The sequence below is a fragment of the Haliotis rubra genome, unplaced genomic scaffold (genome assembly GCF_003918875.1).
Source record: "Haliotis rubra isolate DU_JTF1 unplaced genomic scaffold, ASM391887v1 Scf111, whole genome shotgun sequence".
NCBI classification, from domain to species: Eukaryota; Metazoa; Mollusca; class Gastropoda; order Lepetellida; family Haliotidae; genus Haliotis; species Haliotis rubra.
The window spans coordinates 1,018,621-1,032,460 of NW_025765015.1; the positions used below are offsets into that span (position 1 = coordinate 1,018,621).

The 13,840-nt window shown below is 42.1% G+C and overlaps 1 protein-coding gene across 3 annotated transcripts in view; it reads left to right on the forward strand.

Annotated features, from left to right (window-relative positions):
• LOC124288026 (striatin-interacting protein 1 homolog) overlaps window positions 1–13,840 on the forward strand; it is a 59,106-nt gene that overhangs the window by 544 nt on the left and 44,722 nt on the right. For all 3 annotated transcript variants that reach the window (XM_046724575.1, XM_046724594.1, XM_046724584.1), the window contains exons 2-8: window positions 213–282; window positions 596–802; window positions 9,766–9,886; window positions 10,150–10,218; window positions 10,578–10,684; window positions 11,793–11,920; window positions 12,632–12,820. In XM_046724575.1, the coding sequence (XP_046580531.1) occupies window positions 213–282; window positions 596–802; window positions 9,766–9,886; window positions 10,150–10,218; window positions 10,578–10,684; window positions 11,793–11,920; window positions 12,632–12,820 (891 nt within the window). The remainder of the gene's footprint in view (window positions 1–212; window positions 283–595; window positions 803–9,765; window positions 9,887–10,149; window positions 10,219–10,577; window positions 10,685–11,792; window positions 11,921–12,631; window positions 12,821–13,840) is intronic.

A 13,840-nucleotide genomic window follows, 5' to 3' on the forward strand; every position in this document is an offset into this window, starting at 1 on the left:
AAACAGAGAGAGGTGGGATTATGCTTGGTTGCCTCAAGACAAGGATGTGCTATTTTTTAGTTTATGCATGATAAACCATTTGTCTAAAATCCTGGGGAAAATTTGCATTCATTTTGCTGAAATAGAGGCATAACTATTCTTGTTAATTAGAATGAAATCTGCATGTCAGTTTAAATTCATTATGATCATGATGATAATGTGACAACTTTCAGACAATGACAGAGGTTCCTGACATTGAATTCTCCTACAGTGATGCTGATAAGTACAGTGCTGAAATATCAGGTATGTAATCATTTGGTTTCAGTTTCCAGTTTCTGCCAAAATTAAGAATGGATGTATATGGGACCTTGTAACTAATAACTCACATGTCAAAAATGACAGAATTCCCACATTCAAATATTGTAGCAGGAGCCCCAAGGTCCTCTCTTATTCCACCCGTTGTTAGAAAATATGAGGTCAGAAATCGGTATGTCCTGAGAGAAGGACGTAGTGGACCGCTTGTGTTTTTTCAGGGCAATTACATGGTCCCCCTGGCAATCTGAAACACTGTGTTAGAGACTATAATTTTTACTGTGCATGGTTGATTTTCTTTTAGAGTTATACAGTTACACAGAGGAGCCAGAATACCCACAGAATCAGGAGAACTTTGAAGAGCTGTGCAACAAACATGGCTTGGAAAAGTGGACAACAGCCCCTGAAAATATAAGGAGAAGGTTCACAGTTTATCTACAAAATGAGCTGGAGGTTGCTGACCGACACCGGCGTCTCAAAGCAATACAAGCAACCCTGTACCTTGCTCAAGGTAAGAGTGTCCTAATAGGTACATACTAGAAATGAAGGTACATTATGTCTACCTGATATCTATTACCGGCAATGTTGTGATTGACTGGTTGAAATCTATTATCATGCTTTTCCATGATTGTTCTAATCCATTTGGGGTGTTGAGGTAAGCCAAAGACACTAAAGTACTGTCGGAAATAGAAAAAAAACTGTGTTTAGGCTATTACTCTGTATCCTTAAAATTTACACAATTGCAAATAGCATTTGTCGAAATAACCCACATCGGCCTAACTGGGCGTTCAGTGGGATGCGTAATAGGATATACAGAAAAGCATGTTTACTCGTAAAATCGGGCAAAACTTAGAAAAAAAACTAATAGCTGCTGAAAACAATAGATCAGACTATAGATGACAATTAGGTCGCTCAGCCAGGTATGACGACGTACCATCGACTCACCTGGCATGAAATGCACGTGCTGCCTACAGGCACAAGGGGTCATCTCAAAGATATTTGTTGCCTTTTCTTGTGTGTTGAACATGTTGATCTATTGATTAACATCTTATGTGTATTTCTTTAATAAGGTTTATGTTCAGATATGTAACAGAGTATGATACCCGTAGAAAAGCATAATCAGTCATCGTCTCATTAATTGTCTCAAAATATATAGGTGGCATGACCACCCGAAGATCGACAGGACTGGATATTATTTGTAAATTGTTATTGCATGGCGTTTACTTCCCAGTTTAATTCCCCTGAAGGATCATCTTATCTTAGCTGATATCTCTATACCCCAGCCCGACCCCAAACCGCCGTCTTCGACACCCGTCCTAGTTTTGCTTTTGAGACGACCCCTCCTACCTGTTTCTTTTTATAGTGATAGTGAGACTCCATGGTACTGGTAGCTACATTCTTAATAGTTTCAGTGTTAAAGTTATTATTTTTTTAAGTTAGCTATCGTTTATAATGAAGCTAAGTCTAATTTCAAAATGCGTATTTAAAAAGAGTCCTTTGTAATACAATATCATCACCCTCTAATTTGCATAAAGCCATGGTTTGTTCCAAATAAGTCAATTTGGACTTAGAAAAAAATCGCATTGCTCATTTCTGCCCTAATCTCTCCTCAGTAAAGTCCAATTTTTACGTTTCCTATCTCCCTCCCACTGAGACTATAGTTAGGCCGAGTTTAGTTTAACAAATGTTTCACATATTATCTACATAAATTGTTTTTTTCTATTTCCGACAGGACTTTAGTTCCATTCCCACATGGTGCGAATCGATGTGTAAAGCTAATAAGTGGTGCTCCCCCACCTTGATATTGCCTTAATATTGCTAAAAGCAACGAAATAACCATACTCATTTAGCAAAATCAATTGTTGTAAAAATTCAAATGGAATATATGACTGAAGCAGAAGTATATCTTTTATAAACATCTGTGTAGATTTCTAATTGACTACCGGGTAATCAGAGTCAAGTATTTCAGTAGAATTAGTCTATTAAGGTATTGTTGTTTACCCAATTGTATGGATAGTTTGTGTTGACATAGATCTTTGCAGTCAGTGGTGTATGTATTTGAAGATTTTCACATCATGTTATTTCCACTTTTAACTTTTTCAAAATCTTTAAGTGGTGTTTTAGTTTCAGGGAACCATTAACCATTTAAAAGCAATTAGCTGCATACTGTATTGAGTGTGAATCCCCATGTCCTGCAGTGTACTGGATTGTTAAAGGTCACATGCAACCAAAAAAACAAACATGATTAAAACACAATTATCACTTATTCATGACATATAATATACATTTGCTGATTATGAAAAAACAAATAAACAAAATTATAAGCATACAATCGCAAAGCAAAAGTGCAATTTTTGGTATTTGGGTTTACTTCCCTCGAAACAAAGCACCCGGGTGACTGAACCCAGTCAGAGCGGGTGGGTGTGCACTCAAGTGTAACGAAAATTTTCATTGACTGGTTCTTTTGCCGTTACGCCGAGGGCTCATTGTGTGTGTGTGTGTGTATAGAGATGTTGGGTTTTGTATATACATGCTCATTTTTTCTGCATTTGCGTTCGATCCAATCAACAAATACTGAGATGGTGAACTATTGCATGGCTGGAAACTGTCATTCGTTCAAGTACAAAGCAGGACTTGAAACTGACAATCCGAGTTTGCACGGGTTTCCGTCCGATCCAGTCATCCGAGAAAAATGGATGCTGTTTGTTTACAACCAACAGACATAATAACTAATAACATGTCATGTGAACAAGTATCACACCTGCCTGTCTGTTTAATTACATATTTTTCCTTATCCTGACTCATGATCTTTTGCTTATCTCCCTTTCCTATGCGAATGGTAGTGGAACACTTGAATCCTTTGAAGTTCCCAAAGCGGATTAAAAGTACACTCACCCATGAGTTACCTCCCTTTTGCCCTTTCCTGCGCAAACAGTCATGTGACCAGCCTTACTTGTCACTCTCTCCTGATTTTTCTGCCCATTATTTAGATCCTATTCTTTGAAATTACGCTGAGTATGGATTTGGCTATAATTACTTTATATTGTATGTTAAAAAAATTGAAGAAATTATTCGTATTTGTGTCATATTTTCATCGCAATGTAACTTGTTTACATTTCATGAACTCTTGCAGTGTTTGCAGGCACAGGTTATCCGTAGCTGATCCTCACCCCCAATGCCATTCCTCATGAAGTAGACGTATTTGGTGAACCTCCGTTACTTCTACCTGAAGTACCTGCTAGATCGGCGACTCAATCGACTTCCTCGACTTCTAGATCGTCTCCTGCAACTGCTACAGCAGGCCAGCTGTTTGACGACCAACCACCAACTTCTCAAAGGAGTGAAGTTGAGGCACACAACTCATCAGCGTTCGCGACGCTTCATCTACACCGCAGCAGCTTCAATCAACGCAGAACTTTGATCCAGGTGAATTCATGAGGCAATTCACCAACCAGATGATGGAACGTAGGTTCGAGGAAGAGGCGAAGGCTCGACGGAACCTCTCATCTGCTGACAACGTGCGCAAACCCTCGGACCTGTGCGAACCTACTCCTCATAGATCTACGTCACAAGACTAGGTTGGCGAACGTACACCTTTGCGAAGGTCTCTACATTCTGTCATCATGGAGGAAGATAGAAGGCATGAGAAGTCTACTCACACTTCGACATCTACATCTGTGAACCCTCAACATTCGAGAACACCTAAGGATCCATCTCCAACACCAAGTCGCTCTAGATCGAGATCTCATATCTCTCACAGACGTTCGCGAGAACCAAGTTTGCGGAGGCAGGATTCAACTCGTAGGGATGGATCTCGAATTAGATGTTTGCGAACAGAGTTATCATGAGACAGAGGTTCGCGAAGAGAAGACTCATGAGACAGAGGTTCGTGAAGAGATGTATCTAGAGACAGAGGTCCGCGAAGAGAGGACTCTCAAGACAGATGTTCGCGAAGGGAGGAATCTAGAGATAGTGGTTCGCGAAAGGATGATGCAAGAGATGGAGGTTCGAGAAGGGATGACTCTAGGGATACAGGTTCACAGAAGGATGATTAGCTGAGGCATAGTTCTACGGACAGAGATATATCTGATGAACAAGCAGACTTCGTCTTCCCGGACTCAGAGGTGACAGCTTGGATAGCCAATGGATTGAACTTGGAGTCTCCTAAGGATGTGGATGAAGTCTACACATATAAGATGTGCAATGACGACTTTGACTCGGTGACTATCTCTCCGATTGAACCTATATCCAAGGTACCTTCCAACCTACCCACAGCTTTCGAGAAAGCTACCAAGTTCCAGAATCAGCATCTGCCATCCTTTAATGTGAAGAAATTCCCTTTACATCACATGGATCCCCTTATGAAGGCGTCGGAATTAGATGCTAACATGAAGTTAGTCAACGACTCTCGGAACAAGATATACAAAGTGGAAGATAATAAGTTATCCCAACTTGATACTGCTACAAGGAGATCCTTCTTCAGCTTAGCCAGATCTACAGCAATCAATGAAGCATTGATTAACAAGTTCCAGAACCCCAGTTGGGAAGAAGATAGAATGATACTATCAGCTCTGCTCACTCAGAAGAAGGACCAATACTTTTTATCGGACCATCTGGCATCAATATCAGCAGGTCTCACTTTGCTACGCAGACAGGGTCTACTGGCATCTTGTTCGTGGAGTGACAGATTCACCCAGCCAATGCTTAGAGCTCCGTGGGAGGCGCCTACTATCTTCGGAGGCGAGATAGATGATACAGCTAAGGAAGCTACTCGTGATTCAAGAGAAGTCATGATGATAAAGTCTATAGATACTCTAGCCAACGTCATTCGTCATACTTCCCAGAAGTACAACAGCAAGTCGAAATATTCCGGCATCCAGAAGGCTAAGGAGAAGAACTACTCCAGCTTCAGAGGCGGGAAAGGTTCCTTTCGTCGCCCATCCGGAAATTACAGAGGGAACTCAGGGAGAAGCCGCACTCCCAGAGGATCCAGAGGAACTAGACGTTGATATTGGGGTTCGGAACGACTGCAGTCTTCCACCCCTAGCCGTTCCTGTAAAACCATCGACAGTGGGTGGAAGTCTACAAAGGTACTGGAAAAATTGGGGAATACTAGAGGACGACTACGTCTCACAAGTACTGCGAGAAGGATACAGAGTGCATCTCAAGGCCACACCACCATTAACTCTCAGCCCGATGGTCTTCGATGACCATGCAGACAAGTTACAAGAAGCCATCAACTCACTTCTTATGAAGGATGCGGTAGAGAAAATAGGTCAACATCATCTCACGCCAGGCTTCTACTCCCCAATTTTTCTAGTACCCAAGAAGAACTCCAAAGAGAAGTTCAGGCTGATTTACAACATGCGCAAATTCAGCAAAGACTATCTACTGAAACCAGACAGGTTCAGAATGATCCACCTACCTCAACTCAGACTACTCGTCCGTCCAGCAGATTACATGGCCAGCATAGACCTTCAGGATGCATATCTACACATCCCCATACATCAGGAATCAAGAAAGTATCTGCAATTCCTATTTAGAGGGCAACACTTCCAATTGAACGTGTTACTGTTTGGAATATCGTCGTCTCCGTGGCTATTCACATGAGTAACCAAGCCTATAGTCGCATACCTACATCATCGAGGTCTACACAATGCCTTTTACCTGGACGACGGCATTCAGGTTCACCAAAGTGCCACAGCTGAACTTTACAATCAAGTTGCTCACTCAACTAGGATGGCTGGTGAACCTTATGAAGTCAGAGTTGGAACCAAAACAAGATCTTCAATTTCTGGGGATAAGATTTATCACAACACAGAATTGTATTGTCGTCCAAGTAGATCGTTGGGTCAAGATACAAGCCATTATTTCCTCAAGCAGTCATCTTTCCATTAACACTACGAACATGGCAATGTCTACTCGGTCTACTAACCTCGGCGCAGGACTTGTCTCGCACAGGAAGGTTACAACTAAGACCGCTGCAACGGTTCATGACAAAACCTCTCGACAGCGTCGACCCTATCTTGCTGCCAGACAATCTCAAGAGGAACCTACTTTGGTGGACTCACAGGTCGAATGTCTGCGGAGGGACCTATTTACAAGAGCCGGCCTTTGACACACATCTCTACTTAGATGCATCGATACAAGGCTGGGGTGCGCATCTCAACAATCAAGTTGCATCAGGGAGGTGGTCCAAAACAGAGCAGCATCTTCACATCAATCTGCTGGAGATGAAAGCCGTGATCAATGCCTTACAACTATGGTTGAGCTCGCTGAGCAACAGAATGCTGATGATCCACACGGACAACTCTACAGTGGCATTCTCCATAAATCGGCAAGGATCTACAAGGTCTCCCAGCCTTCTACAGCTCACATTCCAGTTGTTCGACATCACAGAGGAAGCAAACATCTGGATAAAGGTGTATCACATACCCGGAGCCAAGAACGTGCTTGCAGACGCTCTCTCCCGACCACTGCACCCGTCACCTACGGAATGGATGCTCCATCCAGAAGCATTTCGGCTCATCATAAGGGAAATAGGATCCCCATGCATAGACCTGTTTGCCACAAGGTTCAACAAACAACTACAGATGTTTGTCTCACCAGTTCCAGATCCTCAAGCCTGGGCAACAGATGCACTGAGCATATCATGGGAAGGACTAAACGCTCACGCGTTTCCACCCCCGATATTACTACCGAAAGTACTGTTGAAGATCAAACAGACGCAGGCGCTACAACTAACTTTGGTCGCGCCCTATTGGCCAGCGAGAGGATGGTTCCTAGACTTAATAGAAGATCTCGAAAGTCCAACACTCAAGTTACCAGAATGGCCGAAACCTACTCATACATCCGCACACCAAGCAAGTCCACGGGAACCCAGCACTATTCCCGCTACACGTGTGGACCGTATCAAAACATGTTTGGAGAAAAGAGGATACTCCGCCAGAGCAGCCAAGGCAGTAACCTTAGCGTTACGCAGATCCACTTGTAACCTGTTTGATGACAAGTGGCAGAAGTTTGAGACATATGCATGGTGGAAAGGCTTCATTGCTATGAAAGCTACTTATCCTCAAGTGGCGGAATACCTATGTCATCTTAAACATACTAGACATCTGAAAGGTTCGACATTATCCACGTATCTGGCTGCCATCAGTACAGTGATTACCATGAAAACAGGCATCAAGTTGACGAAAGTACCAGAATTACATGCTCTGCTGAGATCTTTTAAACTGGAGGACCAACAAAAGAAATTCAGAGCTCCGGCCTGGGATCTGAATGTAATTCTACGTCATCTCATGAGTGATGCCTACGAACCTCTAGATCAGACTACCTTCGAGCTACTTACACAGAAGACGCTGTTCCTGCTTGCACTAGCCACGGCAGCTCGAATGTCGGAGATACATGCGCTGGACTTTGGTCGAACTAGATTCAACGCTGGGCAACATGCTGCAGTACATCTAGGACTTACTAGTAGAAGGGACTTTACTGCCAAGAACCAACTACCTGGTCAACCAGATAGACAGTTCCACGTACCAGCGCTATCCACAATCCTCGGACCAGAGGATACGCAGGACCTATCCTTGTGTCCGGTCAGAGCCCTGAAGATATATCTTCAAAAGACTGAAACATGGAGACGAAAATTCAAGCGCTTGTTCATCCCGTTATCTACAGAGACATCAGCAGATGTCTCAAGATCGACAATATCGTTCTGGATGAAAGCCGTCATATTGAGAGCCTATAGAGCAGCAGGACTAGAACCTCCAAGAGCTTCCAACCCACACGAAGTCAGAGCACTGGTGTCAACACTAGTTCTGCATGGAAATTGCTCTATATCAGCAATTATGGAGGGCTGCCTTTGGAAGTCGGACACGGTGTTTGCCAACCACTACCTCCGAGACAGCCACTGAAGACGTCTCCGGCATTCACCAGTTTGGGCCTCTCGTTGTAGCACAGCAACTAACGGTTCCACAAAGGCGCTGAGTTGGAAATCTCACCCTTTTTCACGTTGAACTTTTACTAAGGAAAAGTATTAGTTTGAAAGTCGATGTGCACAGTCTAGGGCAGACTAGCATGAGTGATTAAGACCCTGTACAGGTAAAGATCTTACCTGTACATTAAGGGGTCGCAACTCATTTATGATAAAGATCTTATTATAATCTATGGTTTGTTATAGATATCTAGTAAAAAAGAAGATACTAGTATATCTTAAGCCACATGAATCAAGATTTATTCAACTTGTCTGAGATTGAAGTAAGACAAGAAAGTGGTCCCCCTGAGTTATAACGGAAGTTGGAAGAATAGGATCTCGGAAATGCCGTTATCTAAGGACAGGACGTATCTAAGGACAGCTGATGAATCCAGGAAGTGGCTTGACCCTACACCAATCCGAAGGATTCTATAAGCAAAAGATCATGAGTCAGGATACGGAAAAATATGTAATTTTTTAAGTAAAATTGATAGTTTATACTTATCCAGACTCATGAGGTCAAGCCCTCCCAACCTCCCCGCTGGAAACACTTCGGATTTCACAGTAGATCCAAGTGCATGGGCAGAAAAATCAGGAGAGAGTGACAAGTAAGGCTGGTCACATGACTGTTTGCGCGGGAAAGGGCAAGAGGGAGGCAACTCGTGGGTGAGTGTACTTTTACGTCCGCTTTGGGAACTTCAAAGGATTCAAGTGTTCCACTACCATTCGCATAGGGAAGGGAGATAAGCAAAAGATCATGAGTCAGGATAAGTATAAAATATCAATTTTACTTAAAAAATTACATAATGTGACAGAGACAGAACTCAGGTGCAAGAGCCAGAAATCAATGTATTTTGTTTATGGTGTATAGCCTTATACATTTCATGTTCAAATTGCATGTGGTCAATGATTGAAGTTGTGTACTGCATGTTGTCATTAGCAGACAGGCAGGCAGACACATAGGTGTTAATAAAACAGACATTGAGTTTTGTCTGTGACAGAGACTGCTTATCACAATCAACATATTTTTGTATGTTTCCATAGACATGTATTAAAACATTTAAGTTTTCAAGCTGAGCAATTTTTAACAAAGAAATTAGTATTTCTAATGCTACTATTATTGCTACACTTTCTTGAAAACCTGGTATGCAAATCTCTTTCCCCAAAAAAACAACAACAAAACCAAACCAAACAAACAAACAAAAACAAACAAAAACAACAAAAAACCAAAAACAAACCCAAAGCAAGATGTGAAAACATATAAGAAAAAGTATGGGACCAGTGTATTTTTATTACTGCAGACCAAAGATGCTTGTAATCACAAGAAACGTCTTATGTTCTCCAACTTCGACCACACCGATAATCCTTGCATGCATCACTTGCTGTGTTTTTACGAGTCGCCTTCCCGGTTCAAGCCGCGCGAACCTAATAACTGCGCATGTGCTGTGGGCGTTGCATGTGACCTTTAAACAATGTAGACCACTGTGTATGATGATGTCTTGCAGGTGTGTTTGGGGAGTGTGAGTCAGAGGATCACCAGGAGGTCTGGGCCAGGAAGAATGTTTACCTGTTATATGACCAAGGCTTGTTTGTTTCCTTTGTTGAGCTGCTGGCCATGGAAATAGAGTGAGTGTTGTTTCCTTTAACAGTGTTTCAGAGAGTAGTAGAAATTAATAAATGATATTGAGAAAATATTGAAGTTATGAAATAAGATTGTAATGAAGCCATATAAATTAACTGGTAATCATTTTCAAAGAAATTATGTTTCTCGGCTATACCAGATTTTCTAACACTACAAGTGATGGTAGATCTTCTCCTACTTCAGTAAAGGTTTGCAAGTGTTTTGATGTAATGTTTTGACCTACATGTTTGATTTATCTGACTTTCAGCAACAGCTCCGCAGCATCTTCTGCCATGAGGAAGCCTGCAGTATCTGTTGCAGATAGCAAGGAACTCAGGTAAACCTGTCATTCGTCATTCTTCATGACTGACAGAACTAATCTTGATACAATGAAATACTTCACTGACACCTGTCAGTGTATTTGGTGTACGGAAAATATTATATAATTTGGTTTTATGACATGTTCCATCTTGTGGCATTTAAATATGGACTTGCAGAATCAGTGAATCAATGGCAACTTTCTTATTCTTTCAGTGCACTATCTTGATAAGCAATTATAAGGGACTAGTACCTGTACTGATATGAAAGCAATGCATGAACCCTTTCTTCATGTTCCCATGTATTTACATTAATATATGCATGCACCCAGTAAATGTCTTGTGGTCAATGCTCAGGGTGATTGCTACTTTTGTTTAGATGTATCCTGAATGTGTTGTACACTGTGGTGGAGACGATGAGAACACCGACAGAAGATGAAGTGGAGGAGGAGAGGGAGATCAGAGAGGCGTTTCTCACTGACATCAGTAAGTCACAATACTGTAGCTACACACAGGCCCCTTACTTACAGATGACTAAGGAGTCATTTGTCACCAGTAGTGTTTCAGTTATCATTGTCGGTTGTCAGGAATATGGGTAAGAAAAGCAGGATTTATAGATGGCAACTTCTTCTTCTTCATTGTGTATAACATGACGTTTCGGAGTGTATGTTTGTCTGTCATTAGGTGAATGGTAGGGAGTATCAGGGGGATATATACAGGAATATGAGTAATTATAATACTCACTTCTATTTGTGTTTCAATTTAAAAAAGCACTTCAAGTTCAAGTAGATAATAGATCTACCAGAGAAAATATTCTCATCATCCCAAACATAACAATTTTCATTGTAATGGACTTCCATCAGATATGTGTAGTATTGTCATGTTGGAGTGAATTATTATGCCCGCGAAGCAGGGGATTTAGTATTAGGCTCCGTCCGAATGTATGTATATACGAATTGGAATATCTTAAGAAGTGTTGACTAGATTCTTTTCATACTTGGTACATAGGTTCATCACAGTATGTGAAAGGTCCCAGTCAGGTTTTGTGACCTTGACCTTCATTTCAAGGTCACAAGGGGACTAGAACATTTTACCCCTGTCAGCGGGATATCTCAAGAACTGTTCACTGGATTTTCTTCATATTCGACACCAAGCTTTATATAGGGATGGTGCAGGGCCCAGTCTATTTTGGTGACCTTCTCGTAATTTCAAGGTCACAGCGACACTTTAAAGATTTGAGTTAACCTGCATGTTCAGATTGACAGCAGGATATCTCAAGAACAGTTCACTGGATTTTCCTCATAGACCTTCAAGACTTCACTTGAATGTTTTTTTGATACGCAATTTCTTTATTACTATTTTTTTAATACTTCATACAGCATGACATTCATGTCAGGGTCAAAGTGAGCATTTGTGTGTTTGAACAGGTACAGAGCATGACATCAAGAGAGGTTGACTCGTCATGTTTTTGTTGACATTTAACTTCATCTTAAACTACGACCTTCACTTTCATTACTTTTCAGGTTTGATTTGGTAATTTGTGGCGGGGGATTATGTCACCTTAGTGACAACTGCTTGTATCCATTGATTTCAGACCAGCCTCTTATTGGTGATGACAGTCTTCCAATTACTCTGTTTGCCATGGTAACAAAGTTCTGCAGTGGAAGTGCGCCCCACTTTCCCATGAAGAAGGTTCTGCTGCTCTTATGGAAAGTTGTACTGGTAAGGACGTTATACCTATATTTTTAGACTTATCCTATCTCACATCTTGTACTCTCTCTCTTGTCCATTCGCCCGTACACTCCATGCTGCTCCCCTTATTGGACAGCCTCTTTGTCTCCTGAGAAGCATGCAGCATGCAGCATGCTCCAGACCTGCTCCCGTGACCACCCCTCTCTAATCATTCTCTTTCTTGTCGCACAGCTGTGCAGACGTACTGTGAACAGGAGGGATTTTTCTTCACTTATCTTTGCACTATGGGAGGGCCAAACCCATTAAAATAGTGAGTTTTCCAAGTCATTTCCCCTTTCACCCTCTAATCGATAGTGTCTGCAGGGGCGGTCTCAAATCAGGGGCTGACCAGATTAAGATCAACTAAGATTACAACTTTGATCCAAGAACGATGATGATCAGAGAAGGGTGGTCACGGGAGCAGGTAGTCGAGCATGCTGCATGCTTCTCAGGAGACACAGAGGCTGTCCAATAAGGGGAGCAGCATGGAGTGCACAGGCGATTGGACAAGACAGGCCTAGGATTTTGTCTGCAGTTCGTTTTCACTCAAATTCACTGGTCGAATTAAAGAGAGAGAGAGTACAAGACATGAGATAGGATAAGTATACAATTTATAGTTAATATTTCCAATTATCTGTGATGAATGTCATTGTACCTGGTCTTGTTAATCATCTCTGAATGTTCTCCCCATTTCATAACTAGGTCTCCTTAGGAGGATTAAAGGAACTGCAGGATATCAAGAATCAAGTACGACAGGAGAATGGCCTGCCTCCATTACCAGAAGACACATATGAAGTGTGCAAAAACATGAGGGCTTCTTCGCCTCCTGCGTCTGCTGCTGACCTCATTGAACAACAGGTGCCCCGGCGTGGACCTCGGGGTGGCAAACGGGTAGGTACATGGGATTACATGGATCCCTTTACCCTTGATCACATGGGTTTCCACATGTTGCTATTTGTGATACCTGCTGATAGTTGTTGTCCTTTGATGACCAGTTGGAGGTTGGAAACACTTTGTAACTATGGGTTTGCCAGGATCATACAGAAACTGTGTGTGTGAGAGCTTGGCATTTCAATGTGATCTCTGAGTTTTGCAGTATAGATTGGAACCTGTGATAAGATTGGGACTAGAGTGTTTCCTATCAAATTACTGTCACTGAAAATAATTCCTCTGATGAATATTCAATATGTTACATTTTGTCACCAGACAGCCACCATGAATAAACACAACACAGTATCTGTACTACTGGGAGCCCTGTGTTTGTATGTTTACCCAATGTTTCCCATCACTATATCCTAAACGCACAACTCCTGGTAATGTCACAGACAGCAGGTTCTGTTGCCTGAATATAGTGTGCCTTGTAAACACTCATGGATGTGGATCACTTCAGTCTTGAACTTGTAAAAGCCATGTTGGGATATCAATGCTTTACCATGTTTACTGGTAGTTATGTGTGTGTCGTTTTGTTGCCATGTTTCGTATCTTTCTCTGTCCTGTGCTTCCCCTCCTGTCTGTCCACCTATCTGTCCACCTGTCTGTAGCCATCCCTTGACCTCACCCATTGACAGAAGATCATGGAAAAACATACTTCATTCTTTTTTATATATTCCTCCTTGGGGTACTTATAAGCATTTAAATGTCCATTTAAAATCCCTACGACAGTTGTAACAATATTTGAATAAAATATTTACAAAACAAAAACTACGTTTTGTCTTGTGAGACCACCCTTACAGGGCCCTCTGGCCCCCTACAGCCAAGAGCAGGTAAATCTAGACCGTAACCTCGCACCTCACTTTCCATGCTGTCGTTTCCCGACATAGACGTGGGTCCATTACAAGAAAGTTTTCCTTTCCCGGTCTGGGTTGCCCGGGAGGCCTGTCGCGGCAGGTTCCTCTCGGGCGCCTCGGCGAC